The following is a 19,947-nucleotide window of genomic DNA, read 5'->3' on the forward strand; positions in this document are numbered from 1 at the left end:
ACACCCAGGAAAATTAAGAGTAAGACATATTAAAGGTCATCAAAAGCGAGAAGGGAATGATAAATATTGGAATGTTAAAGCGGATTCTTTAACAAAATTATCAGCAAAGGGAGTTATGGTAGTTACTAGAGCTCAAGCCATAAAACAGGAGGTTAAACCTGAGGAAAGATGGGGAAACTGAAATATACAAGGTGGCTATGCAGTGAATAAGAAAACAAGAGAGGTAAAGTGGGTACCTGACAAACTTCAAAGAAGAACAGGAGGACTTGTGGCACCTTAGAGACTAACCAATTTATTTGAGCATGAGCTTTCGTGAGCTACAGCTCACTTCATCGGATGTAGCTCACGAAAGCTCATGCTCAAATAAATTGGTTAGTCTCTAAGGTGCCACAAGTCCTCCTTTTCTTTTTGCGAATACAGACTAACACGGCTGTTACTCTGAAACTTCAAAGAGAAGAGCTTATTAACCTGTGTCACTCTGTGGCCCACCAAGGAATAGAGAATACTCTCTTTAAAGTAAAACAAATTGGAATATGGCCTAAGGTGCAAGAGGACAAAGAAAACTTTGTTAAAAATTGCATAAGGTGTGCAGCAGCTGGGAACAGACCACCGAATTCAGGACCCTTGTTGCACCAAAGAATTGTGGGGCCATGGAGTAGAATACAGGTTGATTATATTGATAAATTGCCTAAGACCCAAAGTGGGAATCAGTATTCATTAGTGATAGTAGACTCCTTTTCTGGGAGGGTGGAGGCAATTCCCACCAGAAAACATACTGCGGAGACCACTGCCAAAAAGTTGTGGGAAGTAGTGTTCAGTAGATGTGGAACTCCAAAAGTAATTGATTCAGATAATGGGCCATATTTTGTAGGAGGAGTAATTAAAAGTTTATTAAAAGCCTTAGGAATAAAACAACAACTACATATTCCCTATCATCCTCAATCCTCAGGGACAGTGGAATGGATTCATCAAACTATTAAACAAGCTTTACGCAAAGCAGTGCAAGAAACTGGCAAAGATTGGGATGATAAGTTGCCAGTGGTTGGCCGCCATCCAGAGTCGTGATGGATGGGGTCCTGCCTACCAGCCTTACCCTGTTAAGTAATGGGCAATGGCCTTTGGAATGGTTCAAAAACCCTCATATATGGAATCAACGAATTACAGGATGGAAGAAATATATGGAGTTTAATTGGGATCAAACTACTCTGAGGGGAGAGTGGAAAGGCGGAATGATGTTACACAACACAGGGAAGCAACGAAAGGCAGCAATGGCCTGGGGGTTGCCAAAAGTTATTCCTGGAGAGTTCTGGCAAATAGAAATAAGTGGGACACCCTTGATTCAAGAAGAAGGGGATTATAAATTAGTAGAATGAATGAAACATTATGGAGAGTGGGGACGAAGCAAATGGGTGTGCCCACAACTAACTTGGTCCCTAGAGGGATGTCATTTGAACCATTCAAGCGGACAATGTACCATGCAATATTTAGCCTTTAATGGCACAAGAGTGTTTGATTTAGGCAATGGGTATATCTGGGTGGTAACCACTGAAAAACATGTATTTTGGGGAAGTATGACAGAAAAAGGCCCAATTGAGTCAGGTAAACGTAATGTAACAGAGGTCATTATGAATGGAATTACTTACCGAGGTCCTCTATTTTTAAAAAAAGGAAATTGTTTGGGAATGAAAAGATGTGGACTGGCCCTTTGACATGGGGATACGTTGGGAACAGTGGGAAAAACTGATGGATGAAAGCGAAAAAATCAAGCAACGTGCAAAAGATGTATCGAAGCCTGCTTAGCGGGGGGAGGGGGGAATAAACACTTAGATCCACAATGGTCAAATATTAAAACTGGGGAAAGAAGAATTGGAAATATCTCACTGGTATGATGTTTTTAAAGGATGGTCTCCCAGTGTCGCAGCTCTGCTAAATTGAACACTACATCCTATTGTCATATTATTTGCATTAATGATTGTGTTAACCTTTATTATGCTATGTTCATACTGCTGAATAAGCAAGCCACAAGAAGTTTTGGAGCAAGTGATATATGAAATTGAATTGCCTGCAAAATTATAAAGTGATACAATAATTAATGGCATTAATCATGTATCAAGGGGGGGAATGTTGGAAGATATATCTATAAATATAGATATATCCCAACAACAGGATCCTGGGCTAGATGGACCTTTGGTCTGACCCAGTGTGGCTCTTAAGCCCCCTCCAGCACACACCCAGCTAGGGACACACCCAGCTGTAGAATCACACACAGTCTGCAATCAGCTCTGTATGGGAAGGCTCAGCTTGGGGAACTGCCCAGCACTCTGGTGCACACACCCTCTGGAGTGTAAACCCAAAATTAAATTGTCTTACTTTGTATAGTGATCTCTATACAGCCCTATTGAGCCCCCCTCCCTCAATGTGGAGGGAGATATACACAGCTTCCCCCTGCCCCCCGTTATGAATTGCACAAACTGGGTTTAGAATTAAAAAAACCAAGTGTATTAACTACAAAAGGTAAATTTTTTAAGTGATTATTAGGAATAGCAAACAGATCAAGGCAGATTACTGAGCAAATAAAACAAAACACGCAAATGAAGCTTAGTACACTAAGGAATACTGGCTACAAATAATAATTTCTCACCCTTAATGTTTCAAGCTGGTTGCCGGGTTTCTTGAAGGGAAACTGCACTGCTTGCAGCTTAAATCTCTAGGGATTCCTTTTACAGGCCGACCTCTCTTGCCTGCCTCCCCCAGGTTAGTTCCTTTATTTCTTCAGGTATGTTCAGCAGTCTTCCTTCTTGGGCAGGGAGGCAGTGGCGAAGAGCCCAGATTAACTCACTCCCCAGCCTTAAATAGGATTTGCATATGGCAGGAATGCTTTGTCTCCTAGTTTAACCCACCCCCTTCCCTGGAAAAGTACCAGCATTTCAAGATATCCTGTACCAGATGACATGATCACTTTACCTTGCCGTGTCAAAGCAGTGTCCCAGGAAACTTCTCAGGAAGGAGGGAAATTAGTATCTTTAAAGTCTTATTGTCTTTCCTAATGGCCCATTCAGGCTGATTGCATACTGTGTGGTGGGCATTCCTCAAGTGAAAACACAATTGTAATTATTACATAGTCAATATTCCTACCTTCAGATACACACATGCATACAAATTGGACAATCACATTCAGTAAATCATAACCTTTCCAATGACACCTCACATGACCCATCTTGCATAAAACATATCTTAGTTATGCCATATTCATATCATAAGCATATCTCTATGAAGAATATGTGGCATAGGGTCACAGCGTATTAGGTCATTGCTTAAGACAGGGACTCTTATCTTTGGTCCTTGACGACATCCAATAGTTCAGGTTTTTAATCCAACGAGCATTTAATAGTTTGTTTTAAAATATACACTACTTAATATTGCATATGAAACACTTAAATATATTTGAAAATGTAGAAAACACCCGAAAATATTTAAATAAATGGTATTCTATTATTAACAGTGCGATTAATTGATGATTAACCACCATTAATTTTTTTAATCGCTTGACAGCCCTAAAATTAAATAATTAAAATGAAACACAACTAAACAATACATTAAATGAATGTAAAAATAATGACATTGAATTTAATTAATTTGAAGCTAATAAACCATAGATAAAGGATTCAGATTCCACATTTCTTTTAATATCTAATTTGTTTTCACATTTTATTCATGTGCTTTATTATATTGCCCTGTGGCCCCTTTGTTGTTTTTATAACTTCTTTTGGTGGCTCAGACTTGAAACATGGCTCAGGATTGGCCAGCTTCACTTGGACAATAGAGGACAGTGCCCCAGCCAGTCCAACAGTTGGGCTGAATGGTGTCTTCTTCTTTCAAACAAGACTGAACACTCTCTTCTCCTGCATGTTGTGTGGACATATCTTAGCAGTGTCAAAAGCCCTAGTGGTCTTCCCAGAGTCCCATTGCTGGGAATGCTCTGGCTGCGCAAAAGAACTTTTGTTTTGCAAAAGGACTAATGTCCCCCCTTGCTCTTCCAACTTCCATGCAATCATGGGCAGCGGGTATCACAAGCCGGGGGACGCTGAGTCTCCCCAAACAGCCCTGCGTGGCCCTGCTCACACTCTGCTCCCAGACCCCTTCTGCTTCCCATCGGCGCTCTGTGCTCTTCCCCTGTGGTGGGGCTCGGGCTGGGGCTGGGGGGGCCGGTCTGCAGCCAGGGACTCCGGGCGGCTGGAGCTGGTGCTCGCACCACCCAGTGCTGCGGGGCTGGGGGGCCTGGGCGCCGTGCCACCCAACCACCCAGTGCTGCGGGGCTGGGGGGCCTGGGCGCCGTGCCACCCAACCACCCAGTGCTGCGGGGCTGGAGGCACTCAGGCGGCCCAGGGCGGGGGCGGGGGTGGGGAGGTGGCGTTGGTGGAGGAAGGGGGTGGCACCTTGGTGTTGTAGTAGCCAGGTACTAACAAACTTCAACAGGACTGTGTTTTTTAAAGTGGAAACCTCTTTTCCAAGCTGCTGCTGCACCCTCAGTAGCTCTCCCTCAGCCTCTTCAACTCCTCCCCCGTCCTTCCTGTCTCCTGTCCTTTCAGACTCCCAACAGCCAGTGTTCCCAATTCTAATAATTACAAGCAACATCTAAACACCACATTCCCTCCTCTCTTAAGAAACTCTTCCAATTACAATAAACATTGTTGTTCTAACCACAGGAACAAGTAGAAAACAAGGCACTATACTGTTAACAGAATTATTACACTGAAAACCCTGTAGATACTACATAACATAGTCTCTAGTCCAGACAGGTGGTGGTCTGGGTCTGACAGGCCATCTTTCAAGCCCCGATTCCAGTGCAAAGTCTTGTTGTGTTGATACTACGGTGAAGTCATCCAGTGCAGACTGGGTGTCGGCATAATCTCCTCTTGGTGCATAGGCAGGTGCCAGAGAAGAAGCATTCCATACCCGCCCATCAGAAAGTCGATAGGTGTAAGGTCCCTTCTTCTCTATGATTTTAAGAGGAGCTGTGAATTTATGGTCCCCTTTGCATAAAATTCCAGGTTTTCGTATTCTAACGAAGGAACCAAACTCAAACTTTGGTTCCTTAGCACCCCACTGCTTATCTGTGAAAGGCTTATACTTCGCTTGGTTCTGTTCAACTGTTTTTCTCACATCATCCTCGGTTGGGGCCTCAGGTCGTGCCTTTAACAATCCCGCAATGTTCAGTTTAGTATTCATCTGTTTCCCATGCAGTAACTCTGCGGGTGATCTTTGCGTTGTGGCATGTTGTTTAGCCCGGTATGCTTGTAAGAAATCAGTAGTGAAGGTTATACACAATCGCCCTTCCAGTTTAACCATTTGCAAACTCTCTTTCAAACTTCTGTTAAACCGTTCGATTTCCCCATTGGCTTGAGGGTAGTATAGGGATGACTTTCTGTGTAAAATGTTCCTCTGTGCTAGAAAAGTTTCAAACTCCAGGGAAGTAAATTGACTACCATTATCTGAAATCAGTTCTTTTGGGTTACCTTCCCGGCTAAAAACTGAGGAGAGGAACTTAATTACTGTAGTGGAAGAGATTTGCGATGTAAACGCTACCTCAGGGCATTTACTGAAATAGTCTATTAAGGTGATGGCATAACGGCAGTCACCTGGAGCCGTATCAAAGGGTCCTACAATGTCAATCACCACTTTTTCCCATGCAGATTCAGGAAGAGGAAAAGGCTGTAATGGAGGGGTACATGTCACTGCTGTCTTATCATGCATTTGGCAAGTGACACAGGATTTTATGAGTGCTTCAGTTTGAGAGTCGATCCCTGGCCACCAATACAGATCCCGTAGTTGTTGTTTGGTTCAGACAATTCCTTGATGAGTATTGTGTGCCAGGTGTATGAGTTCTGACTGTAATTCTTCTGGCATAAGGAGCTGGTGTGTACCTCGTAGCACACAGCCATCAAGCAAAGAAAGTTCGTCCCGAACTCTAAAATAAGGCAGCAAAACTGGGTCAAGGTTTTTAGGGTGACCGGGCCATCTCTTTGTCAGAAATTCCCGTAGTTTCTGTTGAATTGGACACGCTGAACAAGCAGCTTGAAATTGTTCTCTTGTAACTGCAGTGAGAGTGCTTGTAATAAGCGCAACCACGACATCCTCATCCTCTGGTGGACCATCTGGTGAAAGCAAAGGCAGGTGAGAAAGGCAATCGGTGACCACGTTTTGGTTTCCAGGCTTATATTCCAGTTCATAACTGAAAGAGAGTAGTCCTGCAGACCCTCGAGCAATACGGTATCCTGCTCTGCCCAGTCCTTTCGTGGTGAGCAACGTCGTCAAAGGGCTGTGGTCTGTGCGCAACTTGAACGTGCGGCCCCACAGGTAAGTTCTCCATTTTTCAGTAGCCCAGGCACAAGCAAGTGCTTCTTTTTCGACTGTAGAATATTTTCTCTCAGCATTACTTAGTGTCCTTGAAGCAAACGCAACAGTCCTCTCTGTGTTGTCCTCATGAAGTTGTGTGAGGACAGCCCCAAGTCCATAATCAGAAGCATCAGTAGTTACAATTGTGGGCAATGCAGGACTGAACAGTGCAAGTACTGGACTATGTACAATAAAGTCTTTCACCATTTCGAAACTACCTTGTGCATCCATTGTCCACACTAAGGTTGAACTTCCCTGTAGTAATTCTCATAATGGTTCAATGACAGAAGCATAATTGGGAATGAATTTTGCATACCAGGAGGTAAGACCCAAGAAGGAATGTAAGGTTTGCAAATCTGTTGGAGGAGGAGCACTTGAAATTGCCAGGATATGATCTGGATCAGGTTTTAGTCCAGCCTGTGAAATTTTATGCCCCAGAAAGGAGAGTTCAGTTTGTCTAAATTTGCATTTGGACCTATTGAGCTGGAGGCCTGCTTTGCTGATCCAGTTTACAGACTGCAGGTTATTGTCATGTTCCTCCAAAGTATTTCCAAACATGATAATATCATCCAAATAGCACTGAACTCCATGTTGATTCTTCAAAATCAATGACATCATTGTTTGGAAGGCACTTGGGGCAGATGTGAGACAGTATGGAACACGTTTAAAATGGAATAGTCCCTCATGCGTAATAAATGCTGTGAGGTCTCTGCTATCTTCATGCAACATAAGCTGGTGGTATGTGCTCTGCAAATCAAGAGTAGAAAACATCTTTGCTCCATGGAGTTCTGCAAATACTTCTTCTGTGTGCGGAAGAGGATGGCTGTCAATCACAATAGCTTTATTTGGCTCCCTTAAGTCCACACAAAGGCAAATGCCTCCACCCTTCTTCTGCGTCACTACGACAGGTGAAACCCATTCTGAGGAATTACTCTCTTCAGTAATGTTCTCTTGAACAAGTTTTCTAAGTTCCTCTGAAACAGCTTCCCTGACTGAAAATGGTAAGCGCCGTAACTTTTGTCATACAGGCATCACATTATTCTGCATTTTAACTTTATGCAGAAACCCAAAAGCACAGCCGAGTTTCTCCTCAACTTGGTGTTGGGTCCTAGCTGAAACTGGTGTGTGTACCGCAAGAGTGCTTTGCTGAGGAAGATCAATTCGTCCATTAACTACCCTGAGATTTAAAGCAGCCAGTAAATCTCTGCCAAGGATAGGAGTGCCTTTGTGGACAATGTAGAACTCTGCAGTTACACAGCAATCACCAAAAGTAACTATTGCTGGCAGGCAGCCACGTACTGGAATATGGTTTTTCAAATAGCACACCAAGTGAAGCTTGAGTTCAGTGAGAGGCACATCTCTAAAGTAATGCAGATAGATGGAATCAGGTAGTATAGATACTGCTGAGCCAGTGTCCAACATTAGCTGAATAGAGTGTGGTTTGCCTGAGGGTATGGCGGAAATGTTTACCATGCACTTTATTTGTTCTGGAATATGTGCAGGACTGATTTTGTCCATGCTCAGCACAGTAACATCTGGTATCGTAACAGCATGCACCTGTTGATTGAACTGGCTGCTGCGACATACTTTAGCAAAATGTCCAATCTTTTTGCAATGATTGCACTGAGCTACTTTTGCCGGACATCCTGTGTAGCTTGCAAGGTGTTGTGGGGATCCACAGCAAAAGCATGCTTTTACTGTATTTTGAATTTGCTGATTTGGTGGTTTTTCATTAGTTTTCCTCTTGTAATTGTTTGTCTGCAGTGATAGTGAACTTTTCTGCAAAGGAGTCACAGACTGGACTGTGCCTCCTGTATCCATGATCATTATTTTGGCTTCAGCTGTAGCTGACTCAATCTGGGTAGCAATGGTTATTGCTTTTTCTAGTGTAAGTTGTGGTTCTAGAAGTAAACGTTCTCTTACACGAAGCATGGTTGTTTTCTCAATGAGCTGGTCTCTAATCATCTCATCTGCTGTATTCCCAAAGTCACAAGTTACAATCAGACTCCTCAGGGAAGCAATATACTGCATTATAGTCTCCCCTGGTTTCTGCTCATGCTGGCAAAATCTGTAGCAATTAGCTACTACATTTACTTTTGGTACAAAAAAGTTCTTTATTGCAGTGAGTGCAGTCTCCTATTTATCGTCTGCAAGGGAAAAAGTGTAAAATATACGCTGCCCTTCTGCTCCAAGGCAGTGGATTAGCAGAGCATGCTTTCTTGCTTCAGAAATCTCTGTAGCACTAATTGCAAGCAGATAAGTCTCAAACATATGGATCCAGGTAGTAAAAGCAATTGGAGGCTCACCTGGGCTTTGTAGAAAGGATGCAGGTGGGTTCAGAGGCAGAAGATCCATTCTTCTCACCAAAATGTTGCAGTAGCCAGGCAAGGTACTAACAAACTTCAACAGGACTTTATTTTTAAAGTGGAAACCTCTTTTCCAATCTGCTGCACCCTCAGTAGCTCTCCCTCAGCCTCTTCAATTCCTCCCCCCTCCTTCCTGTTTCCTGTCCTTTCAGACTCCCAACAGCCAGTGCTCCCAATTCTAATAATTATAAGCAACATCTAAACACCACACTTGGGCAGAAGGGATGGGCCAAGCCGGGGACTAGCCTCCCTGAGCCAGCGGTTCATGTGCCACCCATCCATGCAACATGTTTTGTGACCAACCTACAAACACTGTCTCCTTCAAAAATATTTTAAATCTTTCTATATTTACTCAAAATGAGTGTGAGGAGCTTAGGAATGCGTGTGAGAGGGAGCTAGTCTGCTAATGAGACAGTCTCACAGCCAGCGAGTGCGACGTGACTTGTCTGAAACCTTCCTGCCCGTTCTCTCCCTTCAGCACCTCCCGGGACGCGAAGCCAGCCGGGATCAGCCGCTCCTCCCGCCCTGCAGGACCCCCGGGCCGGGCATTGGGACCCCCGGGGCGTGGCGAGGTGTGACCGGAGCCCCCGGGAAGCCCCCGGGTGGAGCAGTAACGCCCGGGCTCCCCGGCCCCTGGTGCCGTGCAGCATGGTCCTGCGGGAGTCTCCGTTCACGAACCGGTTCCTGAGCGGCCTGTACAGCCTGGGACAGTACTTGCTCTTCCCCAGCTACTGGGCCACTGACTGCCTCCTCGACCTCAGAGAGACCACGGCGGAGCAGCAGCAGAACCGGTGCCGGCCCTGCCCCCTGCGGGCACTGGTCACCGGCCCCTTGCTGCTGCTGCTCCTTCTCCTCTCCATGCCAGTCGCCCTCCTGGGCCTGCTGCTGTGGCTGCCGCTGCAGGCTGCCCGCAGGCCCTTCGCCTACAAACACACCGCGCCCTCGCGCCACCCAGAGCCGTGGGAGCTGCCGGGCACGGGCAAGGCCTTCAGCTTCGTCAGCGCCAACGTGTGCCTCCTGCCCGACGGCCTGGCCAAGAACAGCAACCTGGGACAGATGAAGCAGCGCGTGGCCCGCATCGGCCAGCGCCTCACGCAGGGGGAGGCCAGTGCCAGCTTGGCCAGCCCCAGGAGCAGCCAGTTCGACAGGGAGGAAGGGGCTGGGCCTGGGGAGATCTCGGCATCCTTCCCACCAGACGTGGACTTCCTTTGCCTGCAGGAGGTGTTCGACCAGCAAGCAGGCGCCCGCCTCTGCCAGCTGCTGAGCCCCTTCTACGAGCACATTGTGTACGACGTGGGCACCTACGGGCTGAATGGGTGTTGTACTCTCAAGGTCTTAAACAGCGGGCTCTTCCTGGCCAGCCACTACCCCGTGCTGGCCGCCCAGTACCACTGCTACCCCAACGGTATCCGTGAGGACGCGCTGTCCGCCAAGGGGCTGCTCTCCGTGCAGGTGAGGAGCTGCCCCAGCTGCGGGGAGCCCAGGGCCCTCTACCCTCCTGGGCCTGGCATGGCCTCTCCCCGGCCAGCCTGACGGGGTCGCTGCAGGGCGGCGTGGGGCATTCCCTCCCTGCCCTGCTCAGGGCAATGCTGCATCCGCGTATGAGCCACCGCTCCCTGCAGGGGCGCTGGGCCTATGTGGGCAGAGGTGGGCCTGGGTGGCGGAGCGGATTACAGCAGGGGACTGGAAGTGAGGACTCCTGGGGTCTCCTCCCGGGTCTGCCCTGGACTCCCCAAGTGACCCTGGGCCCTCTCCCTTTTCCCCGTGTGTCCCGGCCTCCAGCTGTAGGGAGGACCTGAGTCTGAGCCCCCGTGTGCACACGTGCACCATTCAACTGGTGACCCCTGCGTGCAGGGGATTGGTTACCCTGGGGCCTCCTGCAACCCAAGGGAAGATGAGGGACGATGCCCCACACCATCAGCCTAGCCCCATCCACAAGAAGGAGCAAGCAGCTGGTTCCCAGCTGTCCCAGAAGCACCAGCTGCCTTCATCTGCCTCAAATCCCAGAATCCCCAGACAGGGGGCTGTGGGCTGCTGCTTCCAGCAGTGGGTGGCAGGAGCAGGGCCCCCCGATGCTCTTGTTCAGCCTGTGTGGGGAGGTGTCCCTCAGGCAGTGTCTGCGGAGCTTGAGAGCTCCGGGAGCCCCGGCCGGGGAGTGGGTGTCTGCAGCCCAGGCAGGGACAGGTCCTGGGGGGAGCAGGTGCTTCAGGAACAGCCCGGCCAGGAGAGCAGTGAGAGCCCTTGGCAGTGGGACCCCAGCCAGACAATAAGGGTTGAGTCCTGGGCATCCGTGGGGTGACAGACATGTGGGCCCATGAACCACGTGGGGGTCATCTCCTCCCAGGTCCCAGCCATGCCCTGCACTGACGAGGTGAAACTGACCCTCCTTCCCCACGGCTCTGACCGTCGCCCTGGCCAAACGCCTGCACCCCCACCCCTCCCCATGATGGGGCCTGTGCTGTGCCCCGTCCCCATCAGTGGCCTTCCAGCTTGTAACTGGCAACATTTCCATGTGCACCTGCTAGGTGCAGCTGGGGGAAGCCCAAGGGCAGAGGATAGTGGGCTATCTGAACTGCACCCACCTGCACGCTCCAGCTGGTTACAGTACGTGTTATGGAGGTGAGTTGGGGCTGTAGCCCATGGGGGCTGGAGAGGGAGAAAACAGCCCATCCGGACAGTGACATTCCCCTGGTGTTATCTGGACCGGTGATCTGCTAGGTCACTCCAATCCTTGACTCTGGAAACCAGCCTTACCCTGCTTCGCTTTGAGAACCTCCATTCCCAGGCTGTTCACGCACAGCCTCTGGCATGTAAACCGCTTGGATTGTGCAACCGAACGACACTAACCAATATCTCCGGTCCCAGACACAACCCTTGGAACCTCCGTCTTGCAGTGTCTGGTTATGCCCAATGGGCGCTGCAAGCTTATATGAGTTCGTCAATTTAACAAAGCAATTGATATGTACCAGGCTTATTATCCCAAGGGGAGTCTCTGACACACTTCAAACCAAACACACTGCTTCAGGTAGAACAAACAGACAAATTTATTAACTACAAAAGATAAATTTTAAGTGAGTATAAGTCAAAACATAAGAAGTCAGATTTGGTCAAATTAAATAAAAGCAAAACACATTCTAAGCTGATCTTAACACTTTCAATGCTCTTACAAACTTAGATGCTTCTCACAACAGGCTGGCTGGTTGCCCTTCAGCCAGGCTCTCCCCTTTGATCAGCGTTTCAGTCGTTTGATGTGGTGTGTGTAGATGGAGGTGGGAGAGAGAGGAAGAGCCTGGCAAATGTCTCTTCCTTTTATCATGTCCTTTCTTCCCTCTTGGCTTTGCCCCCCATCCGTTAGAGTCAGGTGAGCATTACCTCATCGCCGTCCCAAACTGACCAAGGGAAGGGGGGTAACTCACTCAAGAATCCAGCAGATCCTTTGTTGCTGCCTAGGCCAGTGTCCTTTGTCCCTGTGAGGCTGGGCTGGGTTTGTCCCATACATGCCCTCATGAGGTGTGAATGGCCCCTCTGCTCTTGGAGAGTTTTTGCTTGGGCTTGTTTTAAGCCATGAGGACACATTTTCAGCCTTGTAACTATGTACATGAAATTACCACCTATAAAATCACTATAACAACACTGCTCAGTGCATCATGAGCCTCCGAAGCCACCCAACACGCCAAACTTTGCACTGGATACCATGCAATCCTATTATAAGGATTAACATGGGGGCGCAGGGTGTCCCCTGAGGTACGGAGCGTCACACGAACAATCAGGCCCCCCCTTCCCCATTCTGCTCCTGGAAACAACTCAGCTACAGAGCTCTCCCTGGAGTGGGCTTGGTGGCAGTGCTGTGCTCTGTGGTGCCAGTCCTGGGCCCTCAGTCCTCTGCTGCCCCAGCTCCCTCTGCTTGCCTCCCTAGCTCTCCCCTGCAGGGCCCCCTGCGAGCGAGGGGGGGGACACCTGTCCCCTGGGCTGGGCTGAGGTCCCAGTGCCGACCCTCCAGCCATGGGCCAAGGCTCCCCTGACTGCAGGGTCTCCGTGAGTGGTGGGTGGGGGGTGCTCACTTCCTGCCCTGGGGCTCCTGGCTCCATTGCTCTTGATCCCTGAGGGGGAGTGCTGCAGGGATTGGATGTGGGGTGCAGCCAGTAACGGAGCCCTCTCTCCTCAGCCCATGCACAGATCCGCTTTGACCAGCTCACCATGGGGCTCTCCTGGGTGCAGCTGTTCCAGGACGCCCACGCGCAGCAAGGGGACATCGTCGCCTTCGATGTGTTCTGCGGGGACTTCAACTTCGACAACTGCTCCTCAGGTGGAGTCTGGCCCGAGGGAGAACCCATGGGGATTGCGGAGGAGGAAAGGAGCCTGGCGGGGTGACCAAGTGTTGTGGAGTCACAGGGTCTTCTCTGTGCCCAGCCTGTAACGCATCCCTTGGAAGTGACCCCTCCAGAATGCCGCACTCCAAGGGTTCACACACTTCCCCACGGCAGGCCCACGGCCTCCGACACTCCAGAGCTGGCTTGTCAGGCCTCAGTGATCCTGTCTTGCTCCGTGGCTCCCTGCAGTGAATCCAGGCACACCAGTCTCCTGCACTCTTCCAGGAGCAGCAAAGTGTAGAGGGAAACTGAGGCACACATCGGCATCATATAAATATTATACAAAATTCCTGCTTCATCACACAAGGAGTGCGGGGGGCAGTGAGGGGATGGGGGAGGGTGGTCTGGAGGAGGGGGAGGGGAGGGGGGAGTGCAGATGTGCCCATTCACTCTGCCGGATCTTTCCAGGGGATAAGTTGGAGCAGACCCACAACATCTTCCGGCAGTACCAAGACCCATGCCGAGTGGGGCCCAGGCAGGACAAGCCCTGGGCCATAGGTACGTGTCTGGCTGGCCCAGTGCCCAGTGCAGCTTGCTGCCCTCTCTGTCTCAGTTCCGCGGAGCCGGGCCCCCATCTGGGGCTGCAGATAAACATCTAGATCCAGATCCCCACAGGGGGACCCAGCCTTTGGAACCCCCGGGTGAGACGTCGGGGGTCAGGGGTCCAGGGGCCCTGCTAGCCGAGGCCTGCCCCCCAGCTCTGCCCGTGCCCCTCCAGACCCGGAGCCCCCTCCTGTCCCAGCCCTGCTCCCTCCCCGCACCCAGATCTCTGCTGAGGTACCTGTGGGTGAAGGAAGATTTTGGGGTGGGGGGAGCGGCAGAGCAGGGGAGGCTCTAAGTGCTGCTCACGTCCCTGCAGGCACCCTGCTGAACTACCTGGAGATCTACGAGGAGGCCGTGTCGACCCCAGAGAAGCTGAAAAGGTAACGGCTGCACCTGCAGGTTCCAGAGCGCTGGGGGGCCGGGGGGCTTACAGCCCTAGTTCAAGGCAGGCTCTGCCCCACCCCCACACAGGGTAATGGGACACTAATGGGACAGGGTAAAGGCTAACCTGTGGATGGCCCTCCCTTGCCATGCAGCCCCCTGTAGCCCAGGTGTGACTAGCCCCCTACGCAGAGCCACGCTCCTCCTCCCCTGCCACTCGGCCCCCTGCTGACGGCTCCCCCGTGCACCCCGCAGGACGCTGGAGCAAGAGGAGGGCAGGCGGAAGTACCTGGCCTGTCCCATCCTGCAGGACGGCTGCCCCGACCCCTCGGCAGCAGGGAGCCCCTGGGAAGGGCGTCGCATCGACTACATCCTGTACCGCGAGCACCCCGCCCCCATCAGCCTGACAACGGTGAGTGCCCAGAGGGACCCCGGCTTGAGAGTGGGTTTGTGGGGGGGTGAGGGGGAGGGAGAAAACCTGGATTTGTGCTGGAAATGGTCCAACTTGATTATCATACACATTGTAAGGAGAGTGATCACTTTAGATAAGCTATTACCAGCAGGAGAGTGGGGTGGGGGGAGGTATTTTTTCATGCTTTGTGTGTATAAAAAGATCTTCTACACTTTCCACAGTATGCATCCGATGAAGTGAGCTGTAGCTCACGAAAGCTTATGCTCAAATAAATTGGTTAGTCTCTAAGGTGCCACAAGTACTCCTTTTCTTTTTATGTCCCTTAAAGCAAACTTGTTCAGCCAGCAGTTCCCATGGGCAAGCAAGAGGCTCCTTCTGATTATCGGTGTGGGTTTTTCCAGAGTTTGCAGCCTTGAGGCCCCAGCAGACATTCCTGGGGCACATCCTGCTCTTCTAAGATGCATGTATCAGCAACTTCAACACAATTCTTATCAGGAAGGATGCAGGGTCAAGCTGCCCTTCCCGTGGCACCCAAAGACCCCCCTCCCCTCCTGCCTTGGTTAAGCTAAGCCTGCTGACTTGGCTGCTTTTAGTAATAAGCCATAGTGGTTTCAGGCACTTTACTGGTTTGCCAAAGTCTCCCCGTACAGGGGTACCCAGGAGCCCCTAGCCCCCAGCCTGGCCTGGGCCCCACGGAACGAAGAGCAGGCCCCAAGCCCAAGGGTGCAGGTAAGCTCCCAGCCAGGGATGCTGGGCCCAGGGCAGGGGGGTTCAGCTCTGGGGCCTGCCTGGCTCAGGGGCCAGCTGCTGGGGGCTGGTAGGGCCACAGGGGCCCATGCTGGGGAGGTGGCTGGGGCTGGTAGCTGCACTCACTAGGTCAGCTCCTTCAGGGGCTCTCAGCAGCTCCCACGCTCCGGGGTTTTCATGGTATGGTGCCGTGGAGCCAGGCTGCAGGGGGCTGGCCTTGCCGAATCGCTGCTCAGGGTGCGGGGGATTCAGAGAGCTAGTCAGCATGGTCCAGGGCTCCCTGGAAGGGTCCGAGCCTGGGGGCCAGGACGCCTGGGATCTCTGCTGGCTCTGACCCTATGTGCTGCATGACTCTGCGTGGGACCTCCACTCTGGGCTGTTTCCTGCCCTGTAGCGGGGGAAGGAGCCTGGCCGGGCCATGGCTGGGAAGGGGTAGTGAGCTGTGTCAGTGCTCAGCGTTGATTGAGGGGAGGGTGCAGCCCATGGGACTACAAGTCCCAGCCTGCACTGCTCTGGCTTAGCTAGACCTGGACTCATTGCATGCTGGGATCTGTGGTCTCAGGGGACCCCCCCATGCATTCTCAGGGGGGGAGCAGGGAGCCTGCTGTGCTCCTGACACCGCTGTCCCCTTGCTTTCCCCAGGAGGTGGAGAAGTTTTCCTTCATCACCCAGCTGGCCGGCTGCTCGGACCACGTGGCTGTAGGGCTGCGGCTGCTCCTGAACCCTGCGCCGCAGTGACAGCAGCGAGTGTGAACCCCAGTGTAACGACGCAGCCTCTGGAGGGACCCAACTGAGAGTACCAATTCAGGACAAATTGCTTCGAGCAGGGCAGTCACAGCCCAAAGCTGGGAGTCCTTTACAAACTAAGGCACGCCAAACCAGCCAAACAGAGAGGACTTTGGTTTAACCCTCTGTTTAACCATAAGTCACACAAGAAATTCCCTCAGACACTCCAGTTCCCCAGTATCAACCCCAGCAGCCACTTCTTATGGGGATGAATGGTTACGAAAAACCAATTTCCCCCCCCACCCCCCCAAAAAAAAAAGGTTCTCCCGATCCCAAAGGACCAAGCCCCAGACCCAGGTTAATATACAAATCAGATCTTACCCACAAATCACGCTGTTGCCAATCCTTTCGAATCTAAAATCTAAAGGTTTATTCATAAAAGGAAAAGGATAGAGATGAGAGCTAGAATGGGTTGAATGGAATCAATGACAGACAGTAACGGCCAAGTTCTTGGTTCAGGCTTGTAGCAGTGAGGGAATAAACTGCAGGTTCAAATCAAGTCTCTGGAGCACATCCCCAGCTGGGGTGGGTCCTTCAGTCCTGGGTTCAGCGCTTCAGTGTAGCAAAGTTCCTCCAGAGGTAAGAAACATGATTGAAGACAAAATGGAGTGGTTTCTGGGGCCTTTTATATCCTCTGCCATGTGGAAGGAAACCCCTTTGTTCTTACTGTCGGAAATCACAGCAGCAAGATGGAGTTTGGAGTCACATGGGCAAGTCACATGTCCATGGATGACTCAGTTCTTTACAGGTAGAGCAACCATTGCTCACATGCTACCTTGAACATTCCCAGGAAGACTCTCACATGTGGATTGGAGTCTCCCAAGGTCCATTGTCAGTTAAGTGTTTCTTGATTGGGCACTTAATCTGAAGAGTCCCTTCTCAATAAGATGGCCAAATGCTTCACTGGTGCTACTTAGAATCAAACACATTGAGATACAAGTACAGAGCCAATATTCATAACTTCAAATACAAAAATGATACACACATACAAACAGCATAATCATAACCAGCAAATTACAACCTTTTCATAGACACCTTACTTGACCTCCTTTGTAGAAGATTTGGTGCAACTATAGGACCTTGGTTGCAACAATGATTTATACCATCACAGGACATAGAGAAGTTCTCCTTCATCACCCAGCTGGCCGGCTGCTTGGACCATGTGGCTCTGGGGCTGCGGCTGCTCCTGAACCCTGCGCCACAGTGACAGCAGCGAGTGTGAACCCCGGTGTCCGGGGAGGAAGGTCAATGTAGAGTCCTCGTTATGGTGGGGCTGGGCAGGGCCCTCCCATTCCCCCTCCCTGTGCTCCTTCCCCCTGACTTGGACAGTCTGCAAAGCTCTTGGCGGGATGGGGCTGGATGGACTGAAGGGCTAGGGTTAGGGCTGGGCTAGAGTCGCCCCCAGGGGCTCTGCTGGTCCCATGGGAGGTGGGTCTGCGCTGGCCAGGGGGCCCAGGGCAGGAGACATGCTGGTCCACTGTGCCCCCTCTGGCCGGTGAGGCCCAGCACCTTGGGTCTGGGCTCAGGGCCTGTGGGGGATCACTACGGTGTGGAGCCACCTCAATTTCTCCTGTGTGGGGCCGGGTTAACTAGATGGGGGGATGTTGGGGCTGACTGCAAGTTACCTTGGCCCGTTATTACAGGGTGGTCCGGGTGGAGGTAGTAGTGAACTGGCTTTGACCAGCTGGGCTGTCTTGCAGCCACTCGACTGGATAAACAAGTGAAGAGACAAGCGAGGACCAAGACTGTGCAGTGTGCGAATAGGAAGCAACAGTGTTGCCCGCCAGAGCCTGGTTGGGGATGAATACACCCCCTTAGAAAGAGATGATGATAAATAAGGCTCTGAGAATTGCTTTCGACGAACAGTCTCCCCTGCGGACCTCAGCCTTGTGGGTGCCCAGGAATTCCCCACGCTGGAGCAGCGCCTGCTACGAGCCCTCAAGGACAAGGCTGGAGGGTCCAGGACTGTCCGTAGAAGAAGGGGCGTGCGCATTGATTCTTGCTTGCTTGCTGGAAAGCACATATTCAGTAACACATGAAGGCTGGGAAGCTTATTATACTTTGGCAATAAAACCGGTTATATTTACACACCTGGTGTGGCTTCATTGAGTGTATCTGAGCCCTCCCTTGGGACCAACAGGGGAAAAGGTTGTTTACTCTTTGCAGAAATCCAGGTTTGACTGACACCGGCCTGTCTGGAGCAGGGGACATGGGGGGGACAGGCAGGGGATGTGGGGGGATGGAATTGGGGGGGGGGGGGACATTGAGCCAGAAAGAGTTAACTAGCAGACGAAATGACCCAAATTTAACCTTTAAAGACATGTTAGAGAAGTATGTAAATGGTAATTGTGGCTATTCCTTATAAATAGGAATATAGCCATGGGAAACAGACTAGAGCTTTGAAATGCAGCCCTGTATCATTAGAGAATTAGAGGTAATACTAACTGTTAGATGTTAACCGTGTGAACAGACGGTTCCTGTCTGTCACTATGTTCTATTGATTCAGGGATCAAAAAGGGAACAGTAACACTTCGATGAAAGTTGGGTGTAATAATTTCATTGTCTATGTTTCTCTTTGAAGTTTGTAGTAAACTCTCTATGAACGGCTCACTGGAGAATTACCTTGTGCTGGTGAATGCAACTAGTTACCGGTGTATACACAGGAAACAGGTAATTCTACTTCAGAGCCACAAGGCTTCACCCAGGGACTGCATGCTTTCAAGAGACATCAGTAGCCTGCCAGAGAACTATAAAAAGAACTCAGGGGCCCTGATCCTGGCTCTCAGATCTGCTTATGCTTCGACAGGGGAAGTCTGAGTCGCAAGGGTGAGGTCCCCAGCTTGAGAATGGGTCCCCCTGATATTGGACACTGGACTGAATCTGTGGTCTAGTTCTGAAAAGACTGTGCACCTCTGAGCTCACCGGCTCTGCTATGAAACTGCCCTAAGAACTCGATTCTTGCCTGTGTGTAGAATGATCCTTTAACCAATACTCTCTTTTCTTCAATAAATTTTAGTGTAGTTAACAAGAACGGGCTGTAGCGTGTATTTGGGTAAGATCTGAACTAGTCATTAAACTGGAGGTGACATGTCCGACCCTTTGGGATGGTAGAACTTTTTATATGATGAATAAGATTTTCAGCATCCCTCATCCTATCTGAGCTGGCTGTCGTGGGGAAGCCCAGGGCTGGGTTGCTCTAGGGGAAGTGTGTGTTGGCTCCTGGGTCACCAGTAAGACATTGCAGAACTGGTTTTGTTGCTGGCTGAGTGAATCTGAATATTAGCGTAATCCACCAGTTTGTGGATCATCTGCCCCATTCTTTGCTGTTTGCCCTGATTGAACAATCTCGGTGTGACCTGCCTGGGACCCCGGTCACAGGGGGACAGGTAGGGTATGTGGGGAGAATGTAGGGGGCAAACAGAGGAAGGTGAGCAGGACAGACAAGGTATTGTGGGTCAAGCAGTGGGTGGGGTCAGACCTGCCAATCACCCAGTCCCCCTGCAGTCCAACCCCCCCTCGCGTGCTGGGCTCTGAGCCACTGAAGCTGTGGGGGGGGGGCAGGCAGGAGCCCAGGGGATTAAATGTCTGACAAATGTGGGAGGGGGCCATAATGTGGGAGCAGCAGCTTTGGTCAGGCAGCACTTACCATATGCCCCCCCATCCCCCAGCAACCTGACCCCCCAGCAACCAGATGGGTTCTGTCACAGAGACCCCCTTGGGACTGCCCCCTGATGTGCTGAGATTACCTCTGAGCCCATTTTCCCTGACAGCTTGGGACTCCAGACCCCTGCCTTGTTGAGCCAGACATGCTGCAACACAGACATAGGTCTGGTCCATGCCCCCAAAGCTGCAGACTTAACTGAAAACAGCTTAAGAAGTGTTCCTGTCTCTAGCACCCAGACACCCAGCTCCCAATGGGATCCAAACAAATAAATAAATCCGGTTT

General features: G+C 50.7%; 1 protein-coding gene across 3 annotated transcripts in view; it reads left to right on the forward strand.

Annotated features, from left to right (window-relative positions):
- Window positions 1-18,072, forward strand: part of LOC140906235 (sphingomyelin phosphodiesterase 5-like) — a 32,765-nt gene extending 14,693 nt beyond the window's left edge. For all 3 annotated transcript variants that reach the window (XM_073329801.1, XM_073329800.1, XM_073329802.1), the window contains exons 2-8: window positions 9,241-10,214; window positions 11,288-11,381; window positions 12,928-13,068; window positions 13,541-13,630; window positions 13,992-14,055; window positions 14,312-14,468; window positions 15,858-18,072. In XM_073329801.1, coding sequence (XP_073185902.1) covers window positions 9,411-10,214; window positions 11,288-11,381; window positions 12,928-13,068; window positions 13,541-13,630; window positions 13,992-14,055; window positions 14,312-14,468; window positions 15,858-15,953 — 1,446 coding nt within the window. In that variant the 5' untranslated portion in view covers window positions 9,241-9,410 and the 3' untranslated portion in view covers window positions 15,954-18,072. The remainder of the gene's footprint in view (window positions 1-9,240; window positions 10,215-11,287; window positions 11,382-12,927; window positions 13,069-13,540; window positions 13,631-13,991; window positions 14,056-14,311; window positions 14,469-15,857) is intronic.
- Window positions 18,073-19,947: the final 1,875 nt, after the last annotated feature.

The sequence above is a fragment of the Lepidochelys kempii genome, chromosome 2, assembly GCF_965140265.1.
Source record: "Lepidochelys kempii isolate rLepKem1 chromosome 2, rLepKem1.hap2, whole genome shotgun sequence".
Classification (NCBI taxonomy): Eukaryota; Metazoa; Chordata; order Testudines; family Cheloniidae; genus Lepidochelys; species Lepidochelys kempii.